This window comes from Monopterus albus, unplaced genomic scaffold, assembly GCF_001952655.1.
Source record: "Monopterus albus unplaced genomic scaffold, M_albus_1.0 scaffold98.1, whole genome shotgun sequence".
In the NCBI taxonomy this organism is placed as follows: Eukaryota; Metazoa; Chordata; class Actinopteri; order Synbranchiformes; family Synbranchidae; genus Monopterus; species Monopterus albus.
This window is the reverse complement of record NW_018127978.1, coordinates 2,317,123-2,338,591: the sequence shown is the minus strand read 5'-3', so window position 1 is coordinate 2,338,591 and position 21,469 is coordinate 2,317,123. Positions and strand designations below refer to the sequence as shown.

At 39.9% G+C, this 21,469-nt stretch overlaps 1 protein-coding gene across 1 annotated transcript in view; it reads left to right on the top strand.

Moving 5' to 3' along the window:
• The window catches only part of myt1a (myelin transcription factor 1a), an 82,105-nt gene that overhangs the window by 17,013 nt on the left and 43,623 nt on the right, over positions 1-21,469 (top strand). The window contains 4 exon segments of the mRNA XM_020609075.1: positions 3,974-4,200; positions 12,294-13,388; positions 18,034-18,153; positions 18,459-18,549. Of these exon segments, the coding sequence (XP_020464731.1) occupies positions 3,974-4,200; positions 12,294-13,388; positions 18,034-18,153; positions 18,459-18,549 (1,533 nt within the window).

The window sequence follows — 21,469 nt, the reverse complement described above, 5'->3', positions numbered from 1 at the left end:
TTAGTTAGGAGCAATTAATTGAGTCTAGATCTGAAAGCGAATTCTAGCAGTTCAGTGACCTCTTAGGAGAGACACATGGGATGCCATAATGAAGCCAGTTATGAGCTAAATAAATGTATTTACAATATGTACACAGGTAAAATAGGGATAGAAGTAATTTAAATGGTACATTTGTGAATGTTTTGATGGATGAATGACCGAACAGTCTGTTGTTTGCAATGGTGGAGATGGTTATTTTGGTAAAAAATTGAGCCAGATTCTACATCTAAATTCTGGGGTTTAATCACGAATATGGAGAGGAAAAATAACTCGATTGCTACAGGTTAGAGACTCTAATTTGATAACTAATAGCTACAGTTTTCATGAGACATCAGTTAGCCAGAGTACACTTAGCTGTTAGCAGGAGCCATTTAGCTCTGGAGATTCCATGTGGTCAGGAGGAGAGAAGCACTGGTTTGGAGCCTCTTTGGGTCAGAGTCGAACCGGGTCTAGTTCTGAGATGGTCCCGTTCTGGAGACTCATGACAATCTGTTGTCGCCGGATTTCTGGTTAACAAAATTGCACAATTTCAAATCTAATGGCATTTCTTTGTCTTAGTCTTAAGCCACATTTTATTGCAGTCTAATATTCTTGTGTTCCGTTCCACTGGAAACCAATCAGATAAAAGGGCCAACCATTTTGGGTTTGTTTTAACTAGCTGAGACTAACTAAGTTCAGAGTGTGAGGTTCAGGATATGTACTGGGAGTCACGAAGAGAGGGTGTTTGGGGTTTCTGAAGCCAGGATCCGAGCTCTCCATCTGATAAGGAGAGATAGTCCTGCATGTAGCAGTCTTCAGCTTGTTCTCAATGCTTAGAATCAGTTAATTTATTAGTTATGAATATTCTGAGTCCCTCAGAATAAGACATTGTTTACAAAATGTCCGCTTTGGCCTTGTGGCTGTGAATAATATGCAGTTCTGGCACTACAAAGGGCTTTTTAAAAGAGATGTTACTAAACTATCCTTCCAGGCTAGGCAAAACTCTTCTTATTTAGTGGAGCACCACCTCCTTTCCAGTTATAGTGATGCCTGCTTTAGGGAGTGGAGATGCGAGCTGTACCATGGGGCCTCCTCTCTTTCATGGCCTTCTTTTTCTGAGGGGCAACAGTATCAAGTGTCAAGCTGCACCACTATCAACAAGATTATAGACTTGTATGGGAGTAAATTTTAGATGGCCTCCCTCCATTGTGTTGGCACAAGGCACTGAAGTAAATAATGATGGAATTATTTCCTTAAATTTGGTAACAGCATTGTCAGATATTTACTCTAATCGATTGTTTTCCCCACATAGTGTATAATCTATTAATGTAAACTCAAAAGTTATTAGAAAATGGTCAGTCAGAATAAGGTTTTGGGGATAAACTACATATTAAGTGTTCTGTTTCAGTGCCATATGTCAGAATACGATCAATGGTGTGATTAAAACAGTGAGTGGGTTTATTTACAGTTTGAGAAAAGCCAGTTGAGTCTAATAATAAACTGACCACACTGTCGAAACTGTCATTATTAAGATTACATGGATATTTTTACAGATTTAATAGTTCACAAAATCTTAAGATAACTAGAGGTACAGTAGTAGCAGCCAAACTGTGTTTCTTCACACAAATGAAATTAAACTAAATCCTACAAAAAGAGTAAACTCTTAACAACATATAATCTTAATACTGTACTTTCCACCTCCCTTGTGGCATTCAGTCTCGAGTCCACTGCCTCCTAAAAAAGACAAAGATATTTAAAAATAGATCACAGATATATAGTTACGTTTTTTTATATTTAAAAAAAGGCTATGTAATGTTGGAGCATAACAGAGCAAGATCACTCACCAATAGAGAGAACACATGATGATGGCATGTATAAAAACAAGAGTTACTGTACATTTTGAGGTCTGCTGCCTTGATGGCTATCTTATCATCAGATTCCTTAAGCTTAGTCAACTTATCCTTATCCTTGTCCGAAGTTTAAAAGTTTATAATATAAAGTACACCTGGCCTCAAAGTCATTCACTGGCAATGGCCTTACCCCATAGTACTGCGGAGTATCCTGCCCATAATGACTACATGCCGTATTTGCTAGCAAGATAGTAATCTAGCAATAATTACGACACTTGTACATCTGTTTCTGATTCTCCCTTGGAGAAAAATTATCACCGTCATTGCCAAGCCAAGCACTGCAACATTAATATTTTTATGGACTTGATTTGCACTAATCCAACCATACATAATTTAAGTGCATAGCTTCACAATGCCAGCCCACAATCAGGCAGGGCACATTCAAAATTATATATAATGTATATGACCGTGAATATTATTTAAAATCCTTGAAAATGAAATCACACATGCGCACACTCACTCCTACGGGCAATTTAGAGTCCCCAGTCAACCTAAGCTGTATGTCTTTGGAATGTGGGAGGAAGCCGGAGTACCAGGAGAGAACCCACGCAGGCACAGGGAGGACATACAGAAAGGCACCAGGTCAGCCTTTTTGATATTAGTGTGTGCCACTTTCGGCTTTTCACGTTTAGGGTTCACCACAGCGAATCGTCACACTGACGACTCGCATGTTGACATTTGGCATGTGTTTTACAACGGATGCCCTTCCTAACACAACCCTGATTCGAACCCGGGACGCAGCGGCAAGAGTGCTGCACCTTAACCACTAGCCTACCAGGGATGGCTCTTTTTGATATTAGTGTAGAATATACATTATACAAATTTCCCAAATTTTTTACTTAAAGCAAAATTAAAATTAATTATTCCAAATACGATGGCCCAGCATTTTTGCATCCTATCAGTCTTAGATTTGCTCACCACAATTCATCCAAGTTAAAGCGGTTGTCTCTATATTTTTTTCCTTCCCAGCTACATACATAAGAGGGTAAGAATATTATGAACACCTCTGAATATATACATGTAGTCCAGCACAACACTACCTTTAAATATGACATCAATAATAAACATATACTTTAATTTATACATTGATGGCAGTTTCACCAAAATCTGAAACATTTTGAGCTTCATAAACACAGATATTAAGGTGGAAGTGTTGCACAGAAGTGCATACAATTGTACAGATTGATAATAATGATAATAATTGTGTGATGATCATAATAACAAATATTAGGATTATTATTAATGTTAGCATTAATGTTGCTATTTTTATTATTTAAATACAATATTTTTTCCACTGTTGTAACATTTGTTTTGTGACACCAGTCATCCTGTCAACCACCTGCTTTTATTAAAAATATTACTAATGTAGTTCTTAGCATTTTTTTTTTTAAATTTTTAAATATCATGATACAGTATAAATACCCTATCATGGAGTTTTTATCATGGCAATATCGTATCATGCATTTTTGGTATCGTTACATCCCATAATGTCTTAACATTATGTATTAAAGAAAGTCACTTTCGGCTTTTCCCGTTTAGGGGTCCCCACAGCGAATCATCACACTGATGACTCGCATGTTGACATTTGGCACATGTTTACTCTCTAGATGTTTATTCTCAAGATGAACCCATAAACTAAACAAAAAGAACACAAGCCAGGATATTCTTGCTTGAACAAACCATCAGTTCATAGTTCCCATGGTCTCCATGCACAAACACCCTCAAATATTTCAGAGCAGAGAAACAGATCTCTCCAAGATTAAATAAACACTTAGCTCACCCTTACATAACTATCAGTTATTACCTACTACAAATAATATCTATATGTAATCTAAATATATCTATATGTAATCTAACTCTATGTAATCTGATTTGTTTTTAACCACTATACATGTATATATCCCTTATAGTGGCATCTAGAAACAGCAATATCCATTACATCTCACAATGTAAAAGTGTTGGCAAATCAACTAAAAATGGTTAGTTTTGTTGTTGTATGTTAGCATTTTGGATATTAGTTTTCACCTACATCCTACTCTCCTCAGCATACTGGGATGCCCTATTGTGAAGAAAAGGAAGCAGGAAGGGGCTGTGGCTGAGGAGAACCAGTTTGCTCCAAAGAGGAGGAACCAGCTTGGCAAACAGGCAGCAGATAAAGGCTTCACCACAGACAGTGATGCACCAGAAGAGGAGGAGGAGCAGAAAGAGGATAAAGAGGAAGACCTCAAAGAGAAGAAACAGAACAAAAAAAACAGGCCAGAATCAATACAAAGTGAGTGAAACTAGAAATGTTACCATGAAAGATTAGATATATTGTACACTACCATTGTGAAGACTTCACATAGTTTCATTTGAATAACTCTTTAAGAATTAAAATGATGTAATAATTCACTAAAAACATAGAAATGTTAGAAAAAACTATAATACATTTGCAGAGCATACATTTTTTGTATGTTGTTTTGTTTTTGCAGACAGTCTACAGACATGCTAGCAGTTCTGTGAGGCTGTGCATAGATAGGCACAGTGGGACTTTGAGCTAAATGGTTGTTCATTGTGTCATACTGTAGGCTACTTTAGTGTGTCAGCACCTAGCACAGAGCCCTGTGACTAACTTTAGTCTGCATGGATGATTCATCATAAACTGTGTGGCACTGGGCGGCAGGGAAGCACCTGGTGGGAACTCCCAGAATACCCCTGGGGACAAGTTGTATATACATAGTTGTGGGTTGGTGGGGATTGTCTTAGTGGTCAGGCTGTTGCTGTTAGGTTGGCTGGCTGTTTTAGAATAAAATAGCGGCTCAAAAGGGTGCAGAAAAATGCAATTTTGTCTCCAGCCCCTTCTTCCTCCTGTCAACATTACAATTGAGGTCAGAAGTGGGATCTCCAAAGAAGATGACATTACTTTGGGAGATCAGCAAGCTCATCATCCAACTAGGAGAAGAAGCAATGCTACAATTCATGTCCTGGTAGCCCTCCTTGAGTTTGCTAGTTCCCCGACCCTCAGCGAGAGCCCACTGAAGCAAGACCGCTAAGGGAGCAAGTGCTCCCCACCAGGTAAGCTTGAGGAGCCCAGTCATCACATGGACCAGCCAGCTATTCCAGTTTAGTCTAACAGTGATTGAAATGCACTTTTGAGGCTGTCATTGTCAACAGCTACATAAATATTAAAGTCAACCACTATGATTATTTTATCTGTACTAAGCACTAAATCAGACAAAGTATGAAAATTCTATTAAAAACTGACCAAGGGGCAGGTGGGTGGTATACAATAACAAATAGTACTGTCTTTTGAGCGATTATGATGATTTTCCATCAGCAGAGGTTTGATTTGATTTGATTTATTCTTTCAGGCATGTAAAGACAGTTGATATATCAACACACATAATTTTACACATATCCAACAAATGCTAATCCAATATCAATTTGCTTATACCTAGTACATGCTTGAATGGAGTAGGAAGAAGTCAGACTTATCCAGTCCTACCCCATGACATCATCTTACCATCATTGGTTTGCAAGCAGTATCTCTACATAAATAATTCTCTTCTACACCACACAAGTAATATACTAAAAAAATTATAACAGTGTTAACATTCTTACATAATTACATTCTTAAATAATTATCTTCTACACCACACAAGTAATATATTAAAGAATTATTCCAGAGTATTAACATTCATACAACACACCCACAATGTTCCATCTAATTAATCATTAAGCCTGTTCTTGCATATATCTTGATTGACACATACCTTTATATTTATGTTTAAACTCGTCAATTCTATTACTATTTTTTATGTCTACACTTAAATTATTCCATAGTTTTACCCCACTTATGGAAATACAAAATCTTTTTTTGGTTGTACGTATAGCATGAATTTTTAAATTTAACTGACCCCTTAACCTGCTTTAAGCTGGCTTCCATTTCTGACTGTTTCTATGGCGACTCAAGCTCAGCTGGCCTTGTCTCTACCCAGAGTTGACTGGGCCAAGCCCCGCCTTCATCAGAGATGACTCATTGAGACATGATTGGCTGAAATGTTCACCAAGGGAAAGTCCTTACAAATTCTGTATTCACTTTTTATCCGTTATTTCATTACAGCAAGATTTGAAAATGGAGTCTCTCACTTTGTATTCTGATGAGAGGTTAAAATCATGCCTAGCACAAACAGTTTTGTGTTGCAACTAGGTAAAACCATACTAACACATCACAGCTTCTCAGCAGCTTGCGCTGCCCCCATGTGATCGAGATGCATAAGATAACCAATGCTTTTTGTGGTGCAGTGGAAACACAACTGACTGAATTAGTAGCAGCTCCACAGCACATTCCTTTTCTCGGAAGGGATGACCCATGCTGATAACAACACCAATACAATCACCATGTGTAAACGCGCTCACTGCTATAGAGATAAAATGACTGAGGACTTCACTTGTTGTTTTAGAGGTAAAATGGGTACTTCGGCTAGTTGTCCACAGGCAAAATGGTGAAGATGTCACATTTCTGCAGATTTGTATTCTGTTTGTTCAACAGCTGTGAACAATTGCTCATACGATCTCTGTCACTGGCTGATTTTGCACTAAGGAGCATTTTATATCGGAGGTCCACATATACAAAGCTGATCTTGTAATAGAGTTATCTGCAAAAACAAAAGGAGAGTGAATCTTTTAACACATAAATGAAGTTTGGTGTAAAGACTCTTTTCATAAACTGCAAACCATTTTATTCACCAAGAAAATTTTTCCTCATTCATTCTGGTCAGAGTTTATATACTGTATCACTGCAGGTCCACACTAGCATACTACACCACCTGGCCATCCAGATAACTGGCATGGAGCTGAAACATCCCAGCCCCCCACTCACTGTCCTAGGGGATTTTAACAGAGCAAACCTACCCCATGAACTGCCCAAATACAGGGAGCACATCAGTTGTCCCACCAGGGACAAAAATACATTGGACCACTGCTACACAGTAATAAAAGATGCCTATCGCTCTGTCCCCTGTGCAGCTCTTGGACACTCTGATCAATGCATGGGCCATCTCATCCCAATCTATAGGCATTGGCTGCAAAGCCTATGGTCAAAAAAGTGAAGAGATGGACCAAGGAGGTCCAAATACACTGGAGCGTACTTGAGGCTGCGTCTACAGACCTGGATGGAATCACTGTGACTTTAGTGTTCTTGTACAGCGTGTTGAGACTAAACACTAAGTCAAACCGGAGTCAATGAAGAAGGTTGTAGTAAGGTCAATCATTTACTGTCCATTCTTCCATATAACAGCATGATAAAAACATTATAATAAACATTTAGAATCAGTTATGTTTAACCAATACTTGACGTCATCACTCGGCCCAAATTATTCAATAGATGTAGCAGTTTTTTTTTTTTACATAGTTATTGACGTGGCTCTTCACCACAAATAGTTATCAACAACTTCAACCAAAAATAAATAGATGAATAAATGCTTTAGAGGCAACACAGTGACATTTTACATCAGCTTTTGTGTGGACGTGTGTGTGCCCACCAAGACCTTCTGAACATACAACAACAATAATCCCTGGTTCACAGTACAACTCAAGCAGTTTTGTTGTGCCAAAGAGGAGGCCTACAGAAGCAGGAACAAGACCCTGTGCATGCAGGCCAGGAACACTTTGACAAGGGAGATCAGAGTAGCAAAGAGGAGCTACTCTGAAAAGCTGACTGGAGGTAGACAAACAACCCTCCCCCCTCACCCTCCCCACCTCAGTTCCAGCAGCTGCTCCCCCAACAATCATCATCCTTCCCTCCAGCCCCCCACCTCTAATGATCTGTGAAAAGGATGTGTGTGGCCTTTTTAAAAAACAATAGATCAGGAAAGCACCAGGCCCAGATGGTGTGGCTCCCAGCTGCCTGAAAGCCTATGCTGATCAGCTGGCTCCCATCTTCACACAGTGTTCAATAGGTCACTGGAGCTGTGTGAAGTCCCCTCCTTTTTCAAATGCTCCACCATCATCCCAGTTCCCAATAAACCCCCAATCAAGAAACTGAATGACTACAGACTTGTCACTCTGACATCTGTAGTTATGACGTCCTTTGAGAGACTGGTGTTGGCCCACCTGAAGGACATCATGGATCCCCTGCTGGATCCCCTGCAGTTTGCCTACTGCAGGCAAATAGGTCAGTGAATGATGCAGTCAACATGGCACTACATTACATCATGCAACACTTTGACTTCCCAGGGACCTATGCATGGATCCTCATTGTAGACTTGGCATTTAACACTATCATCCCAGACATCCTTCACTCAAAACTGATCCAGCTCACACCTGTCAGTGCATCACCAGCTTTCTGACAGACAGGAAGCAGCAGTTGAGGCTGAGGAAAATCACATCCAGCACCTGGACTATCAGCATGGGTGCCCCCCCCCCCAGGGATGTGTGCTCTCCCCTCTGCTGTTTTTTCCTCAACACCAGGGACTGCATCTCAGGGGACCACCTTTGTTAAACTCCAGAAGTTCACAGATGACACAACGGTCATTGGTCTCATCCGAGATGGGGGATGAGTCTGCATACAGATGAGAGGTTGAACAGCTGGCCCAGTGGTGGTACACCAGCAACAACCTGGAGCTGAACACTCTCAAAACAGTGGAGATGACAGTAGACTTCAGGAGGAGCCTCCCCTATCATTTACCTTATTGTATCAGTAATAGAGTCCTACAAGTTCCTGGGCTCCACTATCTCCCAGGATCTGAAGTGGACAGCCGACATCAGCACCATTACCAAGAAGGCACAGCAGAGGATGCATTTCCTGCACCAGCTCAGGAAGATCAACCTGCCCCAGTAGCTGTTGCTACAGTTCTACAGAGGAAGCATCAAGTCCATTCTCTGCTCATTCATCACTGTCTGGTTTGGTTCAGTAACCAAACAGGACAGGAACAGTCTGCAGTGAACTGTCAGGACCGCAGAAAGAATCATTGGTGTGAGCCTGCCCTCCATGGAAGACCTATACAACTCAAAGGTCAAAAGAAGGCCTGAGAAGATCTCTGCAGACCCCTCACACCCTGGACAAACTGAACTCCTTCCCTCTGGATTTTGCTACAGATCATTGTATGCCAAAACAGCCAGAGACAAGGACAGTTCCTTCCTCTGCTCCATCACACTTAATCCAGGAGTGTATGACTGGACACAACATCACCCCTGTGCAATAAATTGTAAATATAATTATTGCATACATCAGTCTGAAAGCTCTTCTGCCATAATGTATATAGATGTACATATATTTATAAATGATATCTCTCTTTTCCCTTCCTATTTTACATTCCTATTTTTGATTGCATACATTTTGTATTTGAATGTACAGACTGTTTATTCTAATTTTCATTACTTTATTTTTAATTTTTATTAATATTGTTATTTTGTATTCCTGTTGCCTTACAACACATTGAAAGACTCTGTACCGGAGTCAAATTCCTGTATGTTCAAACATACTTGCAATTAATGATGATTCTAATTCTTGACTCATTGTTATGGTTGCTCACACACTAGAATAAGGTGAGCTAGCAGGCAAGACTCAGAGGGCAGGCAGTTCGGTCTGGTAGAAGTTTTATTAACAAAAGAACAACAATGAGAGATGACAGTCTTTGATGTTAGGATCCAGTGAAACACCTGTCTGTGTTGAACTGGAGAATGAATGCTCACAGGAGGCCGGTGAGTGGGGAAATCCAGGGGAAGCAGTCGAGTGTTAGCCAGTCTAAGCAGTAGTTACGAGTGGCTGGAAGCAGGGGTGGTTATGGTCTGCACGTCAAGGAAGCAGAGAGCCGCTGGCAGTGTTGAGGAGTAGAATGTCATGGGGAAATCTAGATCAGCCTTAGTAGAAGAGTGTGCTGGAAATGTGGAGAGAGGCGAAAGACCGGGTAGGAGTGGTGAGGTATTTTGAGGGTACACACTGTTGTTTGCGTAGCGAGCCAAAGTTTCGGACAGGTATCCTCAGCGTACTGGCAAAGGAGGAGCGTCTGCCAGCGTCTTAAATAAGAGGAGGGTAATCAGCCCCAGCTGTGTAACGAGGTGCAGATGTGTGTCACACCCAGGACTGAGAACCATCCAGAGAGGAGAGAGGGAGTGAGGGGAAAGCAAGGAGAGACAGGTAGTGCAGAGCGAACCTGACTCTCATGTGCTCTGCTCAGTTGTGTGTGGGTGGCCTTGTTTTTCTATACTTTCTGGACAGAAATCCAGGAGTTAATATCTTCTCAGAGACCAGAAGTCACTTGTCAAGACTATAGAGACTGGTCCCCATGAAATAGGGCAAGGGTTAAGGTTAGGAAAGTAGAAATTCAGGTTAAGGTTGGGGTAAGTCTTCTGGAAAAGAAAGATGGCCTGTGTAGGGACCCGGTAAGTGATATAAACAAGGATATGTATGTGTGTGTGAGTGACCTTGTTTATATATACTTGTGGGGACAGAACACTGCTTTGTGGGGACCAGACGTCACTTGTGGGGACCAAAGGCTGGGTCCCATGACAAATTTATAGAATTTTTTGAAAATAATGGGATGTAAGGTTATACCAAGTGTTGGATTTGGTTAAGGTTAGGCTAAGTCTCCTGGAAATGAATGTAAATTTATACGCAGGTTTGTAGATGATGACTGCAAGGGTGTGTGTGTCTGTGAGTATGAGTGTGCAAGTAGTACAGCCCCTCCCTTGTTTCAGCAGAGACTGACATGGAGGAAAAACAGTGGAACTGTTTGCCCATGAGGTTATGCCAGGTGATGGTTATGGAAAACAGGATATACCTTTGATTAGGTTCTGATAGTGGAAACACAGCTTTTGTTTGATTGTTTGTTGGTTTACTTTGTGGTCTTTTTACATCTCCTTGTAATCATTTTGTGTCTCTGTGGTTGATTTACATTTCTTTGGGATTGAAAAAACTTAGAAAAAATCAACTGGACTAGATTTCTAAGTCAAAGACGTTTCACCTCTCATCCAAGAGGCTTCATCAGTTCTGACTAACTGGTGTTGAGCCAGAGATATTTATCCCCCTCGGTGGGGTTTCAGTCCTTTGAAGGCCAACAATGTCCCCTAAGGACTGAGTCATTATAGCCCAGTATTGGTGAGAGTCGTTACCTGTCTTTGAATTCTCCTCTGTGGACCGATGCCTACTGTCCTGGTGGGCATGTTTGGGCAGAGATCTCAAAACAGGATTGTAGATGGATGACAAGTTGTGTCTTAGTCCACCACCCCTATTTAGTGAGGGGTGTTCTATTTGGACAAAAATAGCTTCCTTAACTCCTCTCTCAAACCAGCGATATTCTCTGGAGAGGATCTTCACTGTCCTCAACAGAATGTCCTTTGTCCTTCAGGTGGAGGTGGACTGCTGACTCTGGTCCACTGGAGTTGGCCCTCCTGTGTTGGGCCATGCGTTTGTGAAGCGGCTGCTTAGTTTCACCAATGTCCAAGTCGTTACACTCCTGACTACACTTAATTGCATACACCACATCACTCTGTTTATGTCTTGGTGTTTTGTCCTTCGGGTGGACCAGTTTTTTGTCAGTTTACTATGACCTGGATGACTGAGAATCTGCACAGACATTTCTTTGGGATAATTTTTCATCTGTTGGTTTGTTTTAACTGAGCTCTCTGATTTTAAAACAAGCACCTTTAACAGTGGCCTTGGCCCCTTGACCTTCTGTTCCCTTGGCTCCTGGGCCAGTGCCTGGTAAGCCCATTCAGCAGTCACAGCAGCAGTCAGACAGAAACATAGCATTCATTTTGGTAAGTATGATATTGAGCTCAGTCAGTCAATTCACATGGAATTGATTATTATATGAATATAAAATATGTACAGCATTAACCTTTGGCATCTGAGGTCTGACTTCATTACTCCCCACAAAGAAAAATGAACCTCAGTACAGCAGGAAGTGGTTAGTAATTATACTAACTTACCCACCTGGAGGAATGCAGACTGTACAGGTACAGGTACAGAGGGTACAGGTATAGTACAGTAGATGCCAGGCTAGAAGTGGGGCTTTTGAAATGTTATATGAACAGCAGCAGCAGATAAAAGTGTAGTTTTCAAGCGAGCAGTAAGGCAGCAGGTATGGTAGCAAAAGCATGAACAGAGGACTGACAACTTAAGTATGAATATGAAAAGGATGGCTTGGATATACAGTATGTTTCAGGGGGAAGAGTATGCCACATGAATGTAACAGCTAACTCAAGTTAATTGCCTGAACTAGTTTGCAGGCTTCACATCATTAATGTGAAACTAGTCAGTTTAGGCCAACTACAGGGTCAGTTGGATTGCATGTCTTGAGTTGTAAGTTACCATGTAGAGATGACAAAGACAAACCATTTGTGACAATGACAGTGACATTCATTTATACTTTAAATCCACAGCGGACTTCTCACCAGTGACGACAGAGGATGCAGAAACAACAGAAACAGCAGTTTGTCCCCTGGCTGGACACGAAGAAAAAAACAAAAATGTCAGCTCAGAGACTGAAAACAAAACCAAAAGTGAGAAAACACTTGAGGAAGCAAAGCTGGTAACACTCATTGATGACCATCATCAGGAGGAAACAGAAACGAAGAAGAAGAAGGAAAGTCAGCTGGTGATGAAAGACCAGTCATTGGCTCAACTTGTAGAAGAAACTGAGGTTAGTGTGCTTAAAGGGGAAAAAGAAGAGCAGGAAGATGAAGCAAAAGAAAAAATGGAAGGGGAAGGCCAGCAAGAAATGCAAGAGAATATTGTAGAAGAAAAGGAGGTACAAAGACGGATGATAAACCAGAAAAACTCTGATCACCAGTACTCCAGTGGAGATTACAACCATCAGGCCAAAGAATCAACAGAAGAGCAGAGTAAGAGGGAGAAACAAAAGGAGGAGGAGGAAGAACAGAAAGAGACAGAGGAAGATGACAGTGAAGAGAGGATGGGCCACCAATACATTAATAATCCTTACAGTTTGACTCCACACACTCAGGGATCAGAAGCCATGGTATCACTCAGGGAAGAAAAGGTCAGCACTCCCATGGTGGAAGAACAGGATGATGTTGAAAAGCAGGTGGGGGAGATAGAGGAAGTGAAGGATGAGAGGCAGGGGATGGAAGCAGGTCACTTGGTGGAGGAGGAAGAGGAGGACCAAGACTTCAGCAAAGCCTCTCCCACAACAGTGGTTATAGAAGTCCGATCTGATTAGGAGGAGGATGATGATGATGATGATGATGAAGAGGAGGAGGAGGAGGAGGAGGAGGAGGAAGAAGAAAGAGAGGAGCAGGATCGTATCTCAGAGGGCTCAGAAATCACGGACGACTCAGAGAATTGGGATATGAGTCGGGGAAACCTGGGACTGCTGGAGCAGGCCATAGCCCTAAAGGCAGAAGAGGTGAAGGGGGGACAGGCGCGGAGCTCCCCAGACTACCAGCCATACAGCAACTCCAACAAGAGTGGCGAGGCTGCTGTGATAGCCCGCCGCACTGCTCACTACAACAAAGGTACACCTATTGTTACTACAACCAAACATACAGTTTTAAAAACTTGTATATAGTTAGTGGCTATGGTCTTATTAAAAATGCTATTACAGATTTCTATATTTGGTAAATAGATTATATATTATTAAAGTAAGGCATTGTATTCAGCATTACAATCTATTTACTTTGCATATATTGTTTATTCAATTTTGAGACACCAACAGCCATAGCCAGGATTTTAGTCCTCAGTCCTCCAGAAAAAAATTGATTAAACGGTAATGACACTGGTAGTCTGTAAATTTTGTTTGCCAACATGGCCCTCTCTGCCAAGGGTTCAGTGTGTTTATGTGGCCTTAGGAAAATATTCTCATCAATCAGAAATACAGGATGTTTAACTTAAGCATTTATAAAAAACTCAATTTAGTTTTCACTGGACAGTAAAGAATAAAAATATTCAGGTCAAATACTCCTATATCTCAGACATCATAATTAAACCAACATGACATCTGACTTGCACTCAAATGTTCCTCTTAAAATTCTGTAATTCACAGAACTGCCACAAATAATTTACTGTATGTTACTTATTGAGTGAAGATCACATTGAATTTTTGTCATCTAATATATATTTCTAATTTGTTCAGTAACAGTGACAAATTAAGCTTGCATGCTCTATTCACAAAACATTTGTGGAATGCATGGAATTTCTTTTCAGTTGATTCATCTTTGTGTACTTATAATAGGTACTGTGACCAACCACCATTGTCCCCCCTCCCTATTCCCCCATTGGAATGCCCTCACACTACACTTGAAATGATCCAGGCTGGAGCAAGCTTATAGCACTACAATGCAACTGTTACATAGCACATAGTGCTCAAGTTATGTGCCTGGGCATGGTTAGCAATGCATACTGTGCCCACTTCCAATTGTGTCCAACTGAACAGGGCCTACATCTTCAAGTGGGCCAGGGTACTGTATGCTGAACTGTGCCTGGAAACTGCACACTAATTGAATGAGCTGGACTTTGGGGGTCAAATGTGCTCGGGCATGGTATGGATCGCCTAGTGTCAGTACATCCTGAAAGTCATTAAGGATCAGTACATACTGTATCAGACCATTAGCACTTTGGTGGCACGTCTATGCAATGGAGTGTGTATTGCTATTGGGCACACAATCCTTCACACTGTATGTGTGGTTTGCATTTTTTTACATGCAGCTGCTGGTTAAAGAATTAATATTCAAAATATAGTGAAAAACTTAGGTCTTACTGCAATGTCAGCGCTAGGGCAAATGTGACAGAATTGAACTACATTTATGAATATCAATATTAATACAATGTAGTAAATATATGGGGCACCAGGTGTTTTATCTCATGAGCCACATGGTAAGCAAAAAATACTTCAGTCTCGATCTGAAAGCAGTGGGTCCTCAGGAAACCGACTTATTTACTGAAACAAAAGAGACAAAAAGATTACATAAGAAAGCCAGTTATCTAGTCTAAATAAGTTTAGTTACATATGTACAAAAGGAAAAGGGGATTGGCATTGTAAAATTGATGAAATTGTACATGGTGAACAAAGAGATGGTGACAACAGACTGATCAATGAGTGACTCATCTAAGGATTAGTAATGATGGAAAATGAGTTAGGATTGTTTAAAATCACATTAGTTTTGGATCTGTATTCTGGGATTCAAACAAGAATTTGGAGAGAAACTAATCATACATTTCATTATACATTCTGGAGGTCATGGGCTTTTATAGGAGCAACTATGGCTTTATGAGACATCAACTTAACCACATGGTACTTAGCTTAGCAGGGCTGGACTGTGTGCGCCGGACAGAGAGATGATCTTTGTCAGGACCCTTTCTGGGCCAGAGTTTCAGCTGCAAGCTCAGATAAGGATCCACTGTTGCTAGCACTTTTCTGGCCCTCTCAGTTGTGGTGAATCTCTCTCTTTGTGTCATCTTGTCCATGATCTCTTTTTGGACACTGGCTGGCCCGAGGTCCATTCTTTGTAGGTTGTGTTTAAAGATGTCTTGAAGAAAACAACGTCTAATTTGATCTGATTGTTAAACTTCAGAGATGCCATCTTAACAAACAATTCAGTTTAAATAATACTTAGTTTCTTTACTTTACTTTGCAAAATTTCTTTGTCTGCAAACTTCAGCTGTTCAAGACTTGGCATGCTAAAGAGTTAGTCAGCTTGTTTCGCCTGTTTAAATATAATCAAAACTCAAAAATCAAAATAACATTAATAGCTAAGAAAAACTCTTCTCATGGTGATGCAAGCATAACAACAAACAAAAACAAAAATGATTTTCACACAAATACACAGAAAAACACAGACAAAAGACAAAACACATGCTGCAAATTCAAACTTCCAACTGGACAAAGGGAGGTGGGACTCCCATAGTCATTTGCTGGCTCAAGCACTTGGCTTTTCCTGATTGGCTGGCCAAGGGATGTTTTGATGTTAGCTGATTGGATTGGGTGTATTGTCATGGAGACACCTTCCTGAATGGTTCATAGAAATGTGCTGTGGAAACATTTATGCCCAATCTCTGAATGTTACTGTCTCAGAAACAATCACAATGGCATTAATTATTATGAATTTCTCCTCCATAGATAGGAAAACAAGGGTATATGTACCGATGAAAAGAGATTTGTAACACTAAACAAAGTGCGAAATTGAGAAACCTCATATTTTAACTGACATAATGCAGACAGAGTAAATTCTCCAGCCTTACAGCAATTCTCTTGTTTCATTACAGAACCAAGACATTAACAGACATGTAATGTGTTTTTAAATGTACAGTTAAGTCCCACCAAGTAGTGGAAACATCACTCCCTTTCAAGTAGCTCCAAGTTCAGTAAATCTAACTGGTGGTAGCTGCATCTTCACCCACACGACTACATAGAATTCCAGAGTAGTAAAATCAATTATAACATGTAGTGTAGCACCAACAATAACATCATTGATCGTTAATCCGCTCATTTAACCAGCAACACATCACATGCGGCAAACACTGGCCTCAAGCAGTCAAACAGGCACTGTGGTCCAGGGAAATCAAGCATTGATGATCTGATCATTCACCGCCATGGAGGGCTTCACTGGCTGGCTGCTTGTAGGTTAGACCCGGTCAGGTAAAATAGCAAGTCCCTGTGCAGGAACATTCCCAGGCATACAGTAACTTCAGGCCCTGTATTTTTCTTCACCTCCTCTGGTCATAGTGCAGCGGGAGGTAAAATATATCCACAAAACCACATGCAGTTGCAAAATTCCACTTTTAAAATGGCACCGTTGAATGTCAGGCAAGCTTGCATAAACACGCAACTGCCAGTAGACTATGAATATTCAAGGAATAAGATCTAAGATGATAATTCACCGTTGTAACATTGTAGATGATTAAAAAAAACAAACAAGGAAAAGCTTGCCATGGGCTCTCTAATGAAAAGCTATACAACAGCACATTTTCAACATGATTTATAATTAGATAATGGGCTTACACTTAACTGATGTGCTTTTACACCCAGAATCCCGAAAGCAATAACTGCAGCTTGTAACTGGTGATGGCTTTTATAGATGGAACTAATGTAACTGTGCCTTGCCAATCTGTAAGGCCCATTCTTGTGAACATGATATATCAGGAACACTTGAGGCAATTTCTTTAAATCTGGCACAAACATCCACTTCGATTCAAAGATGAACTGAATAGATTTTGGTGGTCAGAGGACAAGGTCAGTGACTTTACATCTGTTCCATTCCCATAATTTTAACTGGTTTACAGAGTCATACAACTCTGGAGTGGTAATTCTAGTTTTCCTTTGACATGCTTTTATGGCAGCAATGGAGATGAGTGCTTATTTTGGTTGTATTAGCAGTGATGTAGGGTGTTATCATCCTGCAGAACTCACATATAGTTTTTGTTTCATCAGTAATTTTTAATTAAATTTGCCACATTTTACAAGAATATAAAATACTGCCACATCCATGACTTTAATGCAGGTGGAGCATTTTCAATCTGTATTCATCTTTTAAGGTCCCAGGAGACCTTAAAAATGGATAATACAGGGAATTGCACCCTCTGCAGTATAAAAGTACAAAATAAGCATGCAAACACTTATGGTTGACTATGGATGGCCAAAAACATCTGGTGTGTGTGTGTGTGTGTGTGTGTGTTTTTTTTTTTTTTTTAGTTTTTTATTTTGCTTTGTTTTTGTTTAGTTTTTTGTTAGTTTTTTATTTCATAATGCAGAAGTAAAGAGCTGCCTGTCTAAACTGCTCAGAATAACATTTTGATGGGGAAATAATGAACCCCTTTTTATATATTTGTTCTAAATATGGTGAGTCTAATAATACTGAAATCACAATATAAAATGTCCAAATAATAAACAAAAAATAAAAATCCCAATTTCTGCCTATTCTGTCAATCCAGCCACATACTCCCATTCTCTGTCAGTTTTGAATTATTGGTACTGTTTGGAAGTGGGTGGATCAATACCAAAAGTATTAATACTACCAATACTATAAGATATTATTTTGAGTATTGGACCTAGTGTCAGTTACATAGGTAAGAACTGCAGTTAATGGTACTACCCACTCCTTGTACTAATACAGATGTGTTTTAATTAGTTATTGCTGCCATTTAATCACACATTGCTCTTTTCAGAGAAGAAGGAAGTAAAGTGTCCAACCCCAGGGTGTGATGGGACAGGTCACGTGACTGGGCTGTACCCTCACCATCGCAGTCTATCTGGATGTCCTCACAAAGATCGAATCCCTCCAGAGAGTGAGTGCACATTATTTAAAAAAAGTCAGTACTGTATGTATATAAACCATTTTTATTTATATATTTAACAGCTTGGGGGCAAGTAAAGGTGTAGTTATATTGTGTTTCTGTTATTTTCACTACCAGCATTATTATTAGTGCTACCACTACTACTTCCTTGTGTAATACAATAAACTACCAACTACTTTTATTGCTACTTACTGTCTTTTCAGTATGTGTTACACAACTACTCTTATATTACTAACAGTGATGTGATCCCCAGCAAATTAACCAGACTGACCTGTTTGTCTGCCATGTGTCTGTAGTCCTGGCCATGCATGAGAATGTCCTGAAGTGTCCAACTCCTGGTTGCACAGGTCAAGGCCATGTCAACAGTAACCGTAACACACACCGCAGGTTAATAAAACACCCAACACACACACAGACATATGTTGTTGTTCAATAACTTCAGGGGACATTACATTGATTTAATAAAATTTTTTGGAGCCTTACCGTAACCTTAATCATGACCATTACTTGCCTAACAACTAACCTAACCTTAAACTCACTCTAATCTTAAGCCAAGTCATCATTCTAAAGTGTAATAATTAAAATTTTGTGGACTTGCTTTTGTCCCCATGAGGACATCAAGTAACCCCCCCCCCCCACCCCCGCCACACACACGTGCATTTTAGTGAAAAGCATTAGCTTAGTCTTCTCTGCATTCAGTACCACTTTAATATAAAGGATAATAAAATAAAAATATAATAAAATGTTTTGACTGAAGAGTATTAAAAGTTAATTGAAGTTTACTAAGTGTAGTAAAAGTAAAGTTTTAAGCATAATCTTAAAAGTTAAGAGGCTGCATAACTCCTTAATCAAAACTGGGAGCTGGTTCCACAGGAGAAGGGCTTGATCGCTAAAGGCTCTCAGAGATATAAAAAGTGCAGCTCCTGTCAAACTGAGGTGTGAAGTCAAGATTTATTACTTTTTGCACTTCCACCTAGATCAAAGGCTGTCAACTTTTATGGCCCCTATTTACATACGTCAAAGGTTTTGCATGTAGGTGTTAGATTTTCATTTTGAAACAATATATTATGCTTTTATAACTACATTAAGGGATTTTATTAGGGTTTCCCAGGGCGAACAGGACCGATCATCACCCCCAGAGCAAGAATCACACATTAAAGGGTTTTTATTAGACTTCCCCTAGCAACAGAACATAGCAGCAACGCTCAGTTTATTTTCTAGATATAAGGCTTAATGTTTCTCTCTAAAACAAATAATTAAGCTTGTATTTTTTTTATTCTGCCTGTGAAGCACTTCGGAGCGGGTAAAGACCAATTGATGGATTCCTCGGACCAGTGGTACCTGTTGGATGTTTGTGGTCTGCTCGTGTGATTGTTAGGGTCTGATGTGAGCTAAATTAATTCAGGCAAATTATCCCCATGTTTATTTATTATTACAATAATTCTGAGCAGTTCCGTAATTTGAAAGATAATTCAAAAGTCTGAAAGATAGGGAACAGAATCACTCTACATAAAAAATAAACAATAGTATTAGATATGAGAATTGTCAAAGAATCAGTCAGTCACCCTTATTGTCGGCCACAAGGTACAGTCAGTCAGAGTCTACAGTCCCCTCCCGGCCGGGTTACTGCTGATTCACTAGTTTTTTATGCCCCTCATAATGTTTACAGTTCTTCCTGGCCCTTGTGTCAAACTCAATTGCACAGGGGGCCAAAACTCAAAGCACACTTTAGGTCGCAGGCCGAACAGGATAAAAATTTATTGAACAGACTAAAACTAAACGTTTTTTGAACATAAATATGAATCGAAACAGGCAGGATACAATATTATTCCAAAATAAATTAACTTAAAATCAACAACCGTATTTCTGCTAAGGCTTACATTTGCAAACACCTGCTTTTTGTCTGGAGACAAGACCTTGCATGCTTTCATCATGCAGCTCTTCAGAAACTGTCCCTCAGTAAATGTCCGGGCTGATTTTCTCCTCTGCCGCAATAAAATTGCTTTCACAGTAGCTTCACTGTGTGATTTCACTTTGGTTAAAACGTCTGCTGTGATGTCAGATTCCTCTTCAAGTCCTCTACCTTCTGTAGCTTCTGCTCTGCATTCACGTTTTTCAGCTTGTCCTGATGTTTTGTCTCGTAGTGCCGCCTTAGGTTATATTTCTTAATTACAGCCACATTAGCTCCACAAATAAGACACACGAGTTTACCGGCAATGTCAGTAAACATATACTCAGCCTCCCACTGGTTTTGAAACGCTCTGTTTTCATAATCAACTTTTCTCTTGGCCATTGTTAGGGGCTAGCTTTGACTTGAAATTAGGGTTGTATACATCAACAGACGCTTGATTGAGCTGACGTAATTGACACAGGAATGATCACAGATAATGTACGTTCGGTAAGGCAGCTATTGCGCTGCATTATGGGATTTGTAGTTTGTGTGTTATCAGTGCTTTATATTGCCGGGCCATTTAAAAAAAAAAAGATATATAAAATGACCTCGCGGGCCGGATGTGGCCCGCGGGCCTTGAGTTTGACACATGAAATTTAAGGGAAGCTGCTTGCTGGATGTTTATTCACAAGATGAACCCATAAATTAAACAAGGAGGAGATGAACTAGAATGTTCTTGCTTGAGCAAGCTATCAGTGCATAGTTCCCATAGTCTCCATGCAACATGCAAACATTTCCAAACTGTTCAGAACAGAGAAACAGATCTCTCCAAGATTATATAAACACTTGCACACCCTTACATTACTATCAGCTATTAACTAATGCAGATAATATCTACAGTATATGTATTCTCCTACTGCACTCTTTTACATATTACATTTTTAACTTGGAACTTGTTTGTTTTTAACCACTACGCTTGCATGTGAGATGCAATGGCTCTGCAGAGAATGATGTCTTTGGTGGAATACTTTACATGGCTTGTTCTTCACTAACCTAAGGAAATACATTTTTTAACTACACCTGGAATGTGATTCACCAGACAAACACCTGGAGACTATTGCTGTTTGTAGGACTGGCTCAAGGCGTACATGAATACTGGTTGTAACATGAGGGACACTGGAGACAGACGATGGTGATCCCTGATGTTTTGTTGGACCCTTACTATGTATCGATTTTAATCTGTTTTAGTTACTCATGGGAACCTAACGGTATGCCTTTTGTTAATGTTGAGCTATATATGTCTGTTAAAAAGAGGGTTTTTAGTTTATTTGATTTACTTAATGTTTAATTACAGCTAATCTGAAAAGAGAATTAATTTATTTGTTTTTACACTCATCAAAATTTATATTATAATAA